General features: G+C 44.1%; 1 protein-coding gene across 1 annotated transcript; it reads left to right on the top strand.

The window, feature by feature from the left end:
- Window positions 1–8,974: 8,974 nt before the first annotated feature.
- On the top strand, window positions 8,975–10,477 carry ETDB (embryonic testis differentiation homolog B). Its single transcript, XM_077989026.1, has 3 exons — window positions 8,975–9,058; window positions 9,510–9,747; window positions 10,120–10,477. The coding sequence occupies exon 3, from the start codon at window positions 10,169–10,171 to the stop codon at window positions 10,346–10,348; it is 180 nt and encodes a 59-aa protein (XP_077845152.1). The 5' UTR covers window positions 8,975–9,058; window positions 9,510–9,747; window positions 10,120–10,168; the 3' UTR covers window positions 10,349–10,477.
- The last annotated feature ends 285 nt before the right edge of the window (window positions 10,478–10,762 follow it).

Genomic DNA, 10,762 nt, shown 5'->3' with positions numbered 1-10,762 from the left:
TCTGGAAGCTTCATCTCAGAGGGGTACCTGGCCATGTGAGGTGTCAGTCTGCCCCTACTGGGGGGGTGCCTCCCAGTTAGACTACTCAGGGGTCAGGGACCCACTTGAAGAGGCAGTCTGTCCGTTCTCAGATCTCAAACTCCGTGCTGGGAGAACCACTACTCTCTTCAAAGCTGTCAGACGGGGACGTTTACATCTGCAGAGGTTTCTGCTGCCATTTGTTTGCCTATGCCTTGCCCCCAAAGGTGGAGTCTACAGAGGCAGGCAGGCCTCCTTGAACTGTGGTGGGCTCCACCCAGTTAGAGCTTCCCGGCCACTTTGTTTACCTACTCAAGCCTCAGCAATGGCGGGCACCCCTCCCCAAGTCTTGCTGCTGCCTTGCAATTCGATCTCAGACTACTGTGCTACCAATGAGCAAGGCTCCGTGGGCATGGGACCCTCGGAGCCAGGCGTGGGATATAATCTCCTGGTATGCCATTTGCTAAGACCCTTGGAAAAGTGCAGTATTGGGGTGGGAGTGACCGATTTTCCAGGTGCTGTCTGTCACGGCTTCTCTTGGCTAAGAAAGGGAATTCCCTGACCCCTTGTACTTCCTGGGTGAGGCAATGCCTCACCCTGCTTCGGCTCTTGCTCATTGGGCTGCTCCCACTGTCCTGTACCCGCTGTCTGACATGCCCCAGTGAGATGAACCCAGTACCTCAGTTGGAAATGTAGAAATCACCTGTCTTCTGCATTGCTCACACTGGGGGCTGTAGACTGGAGCTGTTCCTATTTGGCCATCTTGGAACCACCCTAGAGGCATTTTCTTAATCTTGTCACCTCTCTGCAGTCAAAGGTCACCAGGAACACACCTGTAGTTAAACAAGCTCAACTTTCTGAGTGCAGTTTATTGCTTGATGAACAAGTTGAGTTCATTACTCAAAGAACAAAAGGAGACTGCAAGACATGAGGGAACCCTGGGGACTCTCAGGAAGAGAGTATTAGAAGAAACATAAAATCTGGGCTTCAGCTAGGTGATTTAGAGGAGGGTTTCCTGAAGTAGGGTTTGGCTCTGGATTGGATGCTGTCAGGAAGTGGGGGGTAATTTTGTGACTGGGTATATTTGTAAACCTTATCCTAGAGAAATGAAGATTTGAAAAAAGCTATTGTTGGCACAGAAGGAGTAGTCACTCATATCAGCCAGGATGGCAGGTGTTTGGTGCCTTTTGTGACTTGGGTAATGTTCTTGTTTTGTTGTCTTCAGACTAGATTTGGCAGTGGCCTTGTTGTTGTTGCTTGTTTTATCTAGACATTTTACCTTAAAAGAGATTTATATTTATACAAAAGTTATGAAGATAGTACAGAGAGGTCCCTCATATCCCTCACCCAGTTTCCCCTATGCATCTTGCACTAAAGTGGTACATTTGTTACAGTTAGTTAATTGATCCTAATACATTACTATGACCCAAAGTCCTCACTTTATTCAGATTTCCACCATTTTAATCAAATGTCCTTTTTCTGTTTCAACCTCACATCCAGGATGCTACATTATATTTAATAATCATGCCATCTTAGGGTGTTCTTGGTTGTGATAGTTTCTCAGACTTCCCTTGTTTCCGATGACTCTTGACAACTTTGAGGACTACTGGCCAGGTATTTTGTAGAATGTCTTTCAACTGGGATTTGCCAGGTGATTTTCTCATGATGACACTGGGGTTACAGGTTTTTGAGAGGAAGACCAAGAAAGAAAGTACCATTCTCATCACCCCTTATCAAGAGAGCATACAATCCACATGACATGACAGTTAAGTTCAACTTTGGTCACCTGGCTGAGGTAGTGTGTATCAGCTTTCTCAGCAGTAAAGGTATGTTTTTCTGCCTTACCATATTCTACTCTTTGGAGGGAGGTTACTATGGACAGCATATGATTAAGGAGGGGAGAGTTCTTTTCTACCTTATCTTGGATAAAATATCTGTAAAAAATTGGAATTATTCTGCGAAGGAGATTTGTCTCTTCTCCCTATTTATTTATATCAGTATGGACTCATGGATATTTATTTTGTATTTCAAGTTATAATCCAAAAGCACTGTATCTGTTCTGTTGCTCAGCTTGCTCCAGCTTTAGCCATTGGGAACACTTTCAGCAGGCTCCTGTGTCTCTTTGCCATACTCCCATCATTGTGTGTGTGTTTATGTGTGTGCTTACTGACATTACAAGATTCTCCAGGCTCATGTTGTACAATCCCAGGCTCAGCCTTGGAATCAGTCATTTAGCCAAAGAGTCCTGGTTCCTTTTATTGTTGGATGACATTAGAAACCAAGGTTTGGGCTCTAGGTGTGCTCATTACTACTTGGTTGTCATTGCTTCTTGGCTCTCTCAGCCGACAGAGGAAGAAATCATGTGCATGCAAGCTGACTCATGCGTGGTAGGTAAATAGTGATCCCCCAATGATGTCTACTTCACAATCCCCATAACCTGTGAATATGTTACCTTACACGAAAAAGGAACGTTTCAAATATGATTAAGTTAAAGATCGTGACATGAGGAGATTATCCCAGATTATGGGAGTGGGCCTCATATAATCACAAGAGTCATGTTCTACAAATGAGCCAGAAATGCACCCTGTCTATTGGCTTAAAATGATCCCCATGTTGTTTACTTCTTCACAGCAGGCTAGGACTATTGCCCCAAAGCCCACTGGTCCCAAACTCACATTCTCATATATTCAGTCTCTTTAAATATAATCTGAAAACGTATTTTTAAGTCCTTTAGAACGTAGCTATTTTCCATTTCTCACAAAACTGCTCCCCACATCCACTTACTATAGAAAAGACAAACTCAATAGCTATAAAAGACCCCCAAATCACTGCTGGCCTTCAAAGCTCTGTGACCCAGAGAACTCCCCACCTTGCTGCTGATGACATCACCTACTCACGTAAGCCCCTTCTCTGGTTTCCTCCTCTTTCTCAGAAATTCCCTTGCCCTCATACCCTTCTGGGTGGTGGCCCCATGCTGCTGTCCCTGGAAGGTGTCTTGCAGAGACTTTGCCTGTCATACAACCCAGTCCAAGCACGGTCCCGGTATAGCTTCTGTGCGACTGTCTTTCACAGTCTCTTCTCTTCCTTCTTCGATCCCCAAATACATGAACCACAGAGACTTTTAAGAGGGAGGCAGAGGGATCAGAGTGCATAGTAGGAGACATTACTATGGAAAGAAGTTGGAGTGATGCCAGGAAGGAATAATGAAACAAGGAAGCCAGGCCGGTCCTAGAAGCTGAAAAAAGCAAGGAATTGAACTCTGCCCTGAAGCCTCCAGAAGGAACATAGCCCTAACCAGCAACCTGATGTTAGACCTCTGACCTCCAGACTCTAAAAGAAATTTTTGTTTGTTTAAAGCCACTACATTTGTGGAAATTTGTTACAGCAGCAATAGGACACTAATATATCTTGTGTACACACATACCTATAAATGTTTCTACATCTACCCTTCTTTATCTATATTAACATAAGCATGAGTTCATGCCAATCTCTCCAACTCTAATCTCTTATCACATGAGTCATTGTAGCTGTCTCATTCACTCAACTAACTTTCCTCACCAAGAGTGAGAAATGTGGCTTCTACCATCACACATCCATTAACTTATTTGTCTAACCCAGGACCCATTCAAGCAATCTTAGAAATGTTCATCTATAGACTCCCAGGAGAACTTACGAGCCTCATCACAATGTTTTGACTTTGGCCTAATCCCAGGCTTTTATTTTTTTTTTTAAGTTACCCTTCAACTTTCAAATTTTGAAATATTTTGCATGCATAGAGAATTTGATTCTTTCTTCCTGGAAAGTTCAGCACTATAGATGCTGCCCTTACTCCCATCCCACTCCTTCCCACTAGACGCCTATCCCCTTCCCCTGACAGACTCACCAAGAGCTGCTTTGCAGGGTTTTACACCTGCTTGACCCCAGCCCCACTCCCATAACTGCACTTCCCCACCCAAGCCCCTGGCCAGCCCCAGAGCACCTGGTGTCTGTAGCTCCCATAACCGTCCCAACTCAACCACTGGGCTCTTCCAGAGGCTTCTACCCAGACACACACACACACACACACCAGTATGCATAACTGTGTGCAGCGACACTGGAACAAAATGGTGAAATATTGAGAGGCTTGCAAAGAAAGGGAAGAGTATTGGAGACAGAAGAAAGGTGAAAAGCAACACCAGTGGAGCTGGGCATTGCGAGTTCCATCTGAACTGTGACAAAAAGGATTCATTACTAGACTCCCAACACAAGCTTGAGAAGGCCATCTCTTGCAGCCAGTGGCTATATCAGTGCTGAAATGGAGTCACCACCCAGAACAGCATTTCCAAGAATCTCTGGGGACAGGGGCACCCACTATGGGGACGGTGTGCTGAGCGTGGGCCTGGATGGGCATAGGTGGGTGGGAGCAAGCTAACCAGCAATTCACCCCGTTCCATAGAGAAAGTAATGATAGGGACATGAATAAAGTTCCAGCTACTATGGGAGACCTGGAGATAAGGAGGTTCTTTGAATTCCACATGCTGAGGAACCCCTCAGCAAGAGGTGAGACACTGCAGCTTGGATTCCCCTAGGCTGAATTGCAAGAATAGAGTTTCTGATAAAGCAGCCAGCCCAAGATCTCCATGAAATCCCAGGGAGAGACCTGTGCCTAACATCCAGCATGGCACATCTACAGGCAGGACACACTACAAAAATCCTGCTTTCTTTTCCCCAGGGAGAATATTTTGATGTCTACAATGCTCGTTCGATGGCTAAACACGTATCTCACAACTCTCTGGGTCAGAGGTCCTGCAATCAGTTTCCAATTAAAGTTGATAATTGACAAAACATTTAAAACATGCTATCTATAGAGAGGAAATGTAGCTCCAGTTCAATGAAAACTTTCACAAATGGTGAGTATTGACCTATTTAAGGAACAGACAGTGCCAAAAAGATTCTGACACTGACTTATGTATTTAGACACTGGCCCTGCAGAGCTAGGTCTCACCTTTCCATCTATAGGGCTGCTTATGGCAATTGCCATGACTTTTTGCCTTGGGGGCTTTTTGTCTCACCCTTAGAGCATGCTGGATATGACCCAAGGCCAACTGAAGGTGATAGGGATTTATATCTCCCATGGGGAAGTACTTTAATAAGTATGATTGCGACTTTGGTGGCTAAATACCCCCAAGCCATCTCATCCTGCATTTGGGATGAATGTGAGATGTGTGTTCTACAAAGTCTCCCATACGGCCCCCCTGGGAATTAGCTCCAATTGCCCACAGTGGAAACCTGCTAGCTTATTCCTCCCATTTAAATTGGCTGCATTCCTTGTATGTCTCACCTCCCCACACCCTTACCTGTGCTGTCTGGGACTCTCTCCAAAGTTAGTGCTTTCTACTCACAAGTGTGCCTCAGGGTCTATTTCCAGGGAACACACACTTGAACACCTTGTATGCTAATTTATCCTCACACTTGAATGTCTGGCTAGAAGTAGAATTGTAGGTTCAAAGTTATTTTGCATCAACACTTGAAAGACCGTTCTTTATTTCCTGAGCTTTTCTGATTACCTCTTTAGCTCCCTTTCTTTTTTTCTCAATTAAAGAAGTATATCTCTTGCGAGAATTCTCTCCCCACTCTGCAAGCCACTCTCTTTAAATTTATTTGATTTCAATTTTTACCCACGCTCTCCCCCAAACTTCAAGGGAGACAAATCAAGACCTCTAAGCAGGCTCCTTAAAGGCCCCTCCCCCTAGAAATTTAGGGTTGCAGGGCCTCTCCACGTGTCCACTCAGCTGCCCTTCCACCTTCTCGAAACAGAGCCCCTCGTGGCTTCAACACCCCCAGACTCAACAACATTAGTAAACACCTTCTCAGGGGGGAGTAGGTAAAGTTCATCTGCTGTGGCCTCGGGTAACACAGAGACTGGTCAGAAGTCAAGAAACTAGGTGATCAAAGACCATGTACAACCAAAAGCAGTGAGAACACAGCTTCCATTTGTAATGGTTGCATCAGGGGAAGGATTTATTGATCCACACCATTTTCTTGGATTTTCTATCCTCCCCAGGGTGCAAAGGTGGGTTGATTGTATGGCGTGTTGGCAAAGGCCAGGTCCACCCTGGTGTGGTTTGTGTCAGTGTCCACAGCCACTCTGTCAGATCCACATCGTTTCTATGATTCCCAAGCTGTCTACTGAGTAAAACGCTCAGCACAGATTTAGAGGCCAGGCTGGGTCTCAAGTATTCGTCCGCCTTTCTCCTGATGCTCCGTGCAGATGTGCTGGGACCAACTTCAGAGTGTGCCTGAGCCATGAGTGCTTGACTCCACAGATGGCTTCAGGAAGACAGCACAGAAGAGAGACCTGTGAAAGTTGATGGAATCTAGAATTACCTGAAGGAGAAGCATCAAGTAGCCCCCAAAGCCTCTCTGCACTTCTCCTCTCTAACACACACGATCATAAAAGTCAGCTTTGTGGCAACTTGTGATTTTTAAATGCCAGGTATATAATTTCTTTGAGTTCCACATATGCATGAATATATTTCTAGAATCTCTTTGTTGGTCCATGGACATGTCTATCAATTCCTGCTTCGTTCACTAATACTACAGAGTAAGTTTTGAGTCCAGAATGACAAGCTACCCCTGTTGCATAATCCTTCACATTTTTTTGCAATATAATTTCATCTGATCTTCCAGTTACACACACATACTCAAAATTCTGCTACAAGCTATGATTAGGATTGTACTGGATATATTGATTTTATTAGAGGCGAATTGATGCCATTGCAAAAATTGATCTTCCTCTTAAGAAAAATGTAGTATTTTAAAATATTATGTGTATATTCAAACTGAAGGCTCATAAAAAGTGGCATGTGTGTTTTCCTTATATTTCATTATTTTTCCAGGTATTTCATAATATTTGCAACCAATGTAAATAGGATAGCTTAAATCTATGATATTCTCTATTTATTGGAAGACTGCAAATTTTTAATATATTTATGTATTCATTTATTTTTATTGTAGAGATGGGGTCTCCTTATGTAGCCCAGGCTGGTCTTGAGCTCCTGGGCTGAAGCACTCCACTCCCCTCAGCCTTCCAAAGTGCCTATAAAGGCAAGAGCCACTGTGTCTGACCTAGTGTGCAAAGTTTTTATACATTTAACTTTTGTCAATCAGTCTCTCCTGGCCTATTTTCTAGGTGATTGCCTTGGATTTTTAGGATGTCAAAGTTCCTTAAGAGAAAGATAGTTTTCTACTTGCTTTGTTAATAAAATACACCAATAAGTTATCTTCCCTCTCCAAATTGTTCAAGACAATGAATATGGCCTCAGGGTCTTTACATGGTTCTATGTGGCCAGGAGAAAACCTGGAGGACCAAGCCTGCCTTACCTGCCACTCAAGAAAGGGTGTGTGTGACCTGGGTCACTTTAAAAACAAAAATTAAAAACATGCTATCTATAGGAAGGGAATGTAGCTCCAGTTCAATGAAAATTTTCATAAACGGTGAGTATTGACCTATTTAAGGAACAGTCAGTGCCAAAAAGATTCTGACATTGACTTACATATTTAGACTCTGGCCCTGCAGAGCTACATCTCATCTTTGCATCTACAGGGCTGCTTATGGCAATCGCCATGACCGTCTGCCTTAGGGGCTTTTTGTCTTACAGTTGGAGCAGGCTGGATATGACCCAAGGCCAACTGCAGGTCTTGAACTCCTGGGCTCATGCAATCCACTCCCCTCAGCCTTCCAAAGTGCTGGGATTATAGGTGAGAGCCACTGTGCCTGACCTAGTATGCAAAGTTTTTATGCATTTAAGTTCTGTCAATCAGCCTCTCCTGGTCTATTTCCTAGGTGATTGACTTGGATTTCTAGGATGTCAGCTCCTTAAAAGAAAGAGTTTTCCACTTTCTTTGTTAATAAACTACACCAATAAGTTATCTTCCCTCTCCAAATTGTTTAGAACACTGAACATGGCCTCAGGGTCTTTACATGGTTCTATGGGGGCTGGGAGAAAACCTGGAGGAGTGAGCCTTCCTTCCCTGCCACTCAAGGAAGGGAGTGTGTGACCTGGGTCACTTTACAGTAACATCAATTTCCTTAGTTCTTACATAAGACTGACTGGGCAGACAGTGAGGAGGCAAGCCACATCTCATAATAGTCATTTTAGTTCCTCATGGGAACCACACTACAAAAAACACAAAGCGCTGTCCTCACGGTTATCCCTCTGACAGCCTGGAAAATCCATGTCCTGCATCTAGACAATACCCACGTGGGTCACACTGTAATGGTAACAATGTAGTTATTCTAGATCAGAGACTTGGAAGGGAATATGTCTCAAGGAACTGGTCCAGTTTTAGCATAAGATTTTCCGAAGCATTAAAAGCCCACCTGCATCCCAGATCCACACAATAAAGGTGTGAAGTTCCACTGCACTGAGCTTTGAGAGGGTTTAGATAAGTGTGGGAGACACAGCAATGTTTAATTGAAGTGTTCAATTTCTGCAACTAAACACTCCATTTACATATATTGCGTATTATAGAAGGAGTACTTGCAGAGTTATGACCAAGGATGGATGCAAGATTGAGAAGCAAGTAGGAAATTTGACCTGGAACTAGTTCCTGGATTGGAACATGGCGGACAAAGTTGCTGATCACTACCCAGGGGACAAGGCAAGATGCAATGGGTGCTGTTTATTTACACAAAGGAGAAATTTTAATGGATTTTATACGAGCCAGGGACAAGCTCTGAGGCCAGGATAGTTGAGGCAAGTTCTGTCTAGGAAGAAGACATGCATATGGCACCCGGCCACAGGATATACTCACCTCCTCTCCCAGCAACTTCCACTCACCTTATTCAGGCGTGAACCAGAAGGAAACCAGGGATGGTGGCCAGTGTTTGAATCTGCACTAGGTTCTGAAGGCAATTGTGAGTCACCATAGTAACTATGACCTCACTTGGTACTGAACAAATCAGGCCCTGGGACTCAAGGAAAGAGAGTGCCAAGCTGTTGCTGTTCACCCTCTGGTCCAGATCTTTTCTTCAAAAGAAACCTGAGTGGTCTCACAGGTAAAATACCCTGATATACCAAGATCATAGAGCATCCTTTTGTGCCATTAACTAACTAACCTACCTGATAAACCCCAACCCTGTTTGGTAATGGGGAGAGTTTATCAGAGAGTCATTTTTTCAAATTGATACAGAGACACTATAGAGCAGTGGGTAAAAGCAGAGGCTTCAGACACAGGCTTTCTCAGTTCCAATCTCACCTCTCTGTCACTTGGGCAAGGTTTTTAATCTCTCATGAGAGGTCAAAATAGAGAACACTGTTTTGAATCTGTGCTAGATTCAAATGAAATGCAGAACAGGGTTTTGGCGGATGAGTCAGGGCCAGGCATCAGAGGTGAGTACAATCTTTAAGCCACTGTGATTACGTTCCCAGGATGGAAAATCAGCAGGATGGATCTTAGAAACAGAAACTAGGTAGCACTTGAGAATGTCCAGTTTATTTCCTACACAGGGGTTTGGAGTAAGATTCATACCTGCTTCACCAGTGATTTTCAAAGGAGGCAAATCCTATTTGAAGCTAAAGTCACGTAAAGAGATTTGGAATGAGGAAACAAATTATAGCAGCCTGCAAGTTGTAGAATGAAGAACTGCAAATGTAAAGTACTGAACTCTGTTATGGATAGATTTACCCAAGAGAATTACTCTGTACAACATGAATAATGTAGTTCAGAAGGAAGCCCATATTCCAGGTACAGGGAAAACTCAGAAGTGAGAAGACAGCTCTGAAAAAAAGCAACACAAAATCCAGTTAACATTAGTGTGGGTATAAGAATTGCAACGACACTTGAGCTATAAGGTAGTGTTTTGTGTACAATCTAACAAGCCTGTGTGTGACAGGTCATCAGAGTGATGCAACAGTGTGCCCTTAATGTCCCGGGTCCCATCAGGCTGATGCACAAACCCATGTGTAAGACAGATTGAAGAAACAATATGGTTGGTGCTTCCTGTGACTACTGCTGGTAGCAGTGTGTGTGTGTGTGTGTGTGTGTGTGTGGTTTTGTGCCAGTGAGGAAGAGGTTGTCGGGTCCACTTGATTACCTAGAATGCATCGTCTTTTTCAGGCTTCCTCGGTTGCGCTGTTTTACTGAGGTTGTGTGGAGTCAACAAGTCATGGATAAAGAACTCCCGAAAGGCAGCCCCAGAGAGACCGCACTGAACATCAAGAAATCCGACAAATCCTTCAAACGCAAGAAGCCCACCAAAAATGTGCTGGTCTTTTTAATCAACAGACAACTGGGCAGGCACAGAAGTGACATCGACCTGTCAAGGTGGCTGTGGATGCTGTCATAAAGCAACTCCAGGGTAGACATGGCCTTGGACAAAAAGTCATGTGGCTTATGTGCTGAGGCCTGCCCAGAATTTTGAGAAATTAAATATAATTAGAACAATAAACTCTCCTCCCATGTTTGAGCCATTAAAACAGAGTCTGTCATTTCACTCCTTTAGGTTGGATGTGTGTTTGCTGACAGGGTGTTTTTGGGTTACACTAGAAGGGGCTTCTGTTCATCCTAACACGCTGTGCAGGAGTGCTCAGACACGGAGCAGAGGGTGAGATCATGCTGCACACCAGATCTCCCCCATCATCAATCTGAAAAACACTGCGAAGTCGAAGTGATGTAGTACTTGGCATTCAAGGACCAAAGACTCTAATCCCTAGCCATTTTGGAGAGACAGCCCTGGTGTTCCCCTCTAAAACCCAATGCT

Source organism: Macaca mulatta, chromosome X, assembly GCF_049350105.2.
Source record: "Macaca mulatta isolate MMU2019108-1 chromosome X, T2T-MMU8v2.0, whole genome shotgun sequence".
NCBI lineage: Eukaryota > Metazoa > Chordata > Mammalia > Primates > Cercopithecidae > Macaca > Macaca mulatta.
Note: the sequence above shows the minus strand (reverse complement) of the source record. Positions and strands in the feature narration are given on the sequence as shown.

What these genes read in the sequence shown, in the direction of transcription:
- ETDB (XM_077989026.1), top strand. Translation starts at nt 10,169, where the DNA reads ATGGATAAAGAACTCCCGAAAGGCAGCCCCAGAGAGACCGCACTGAAC.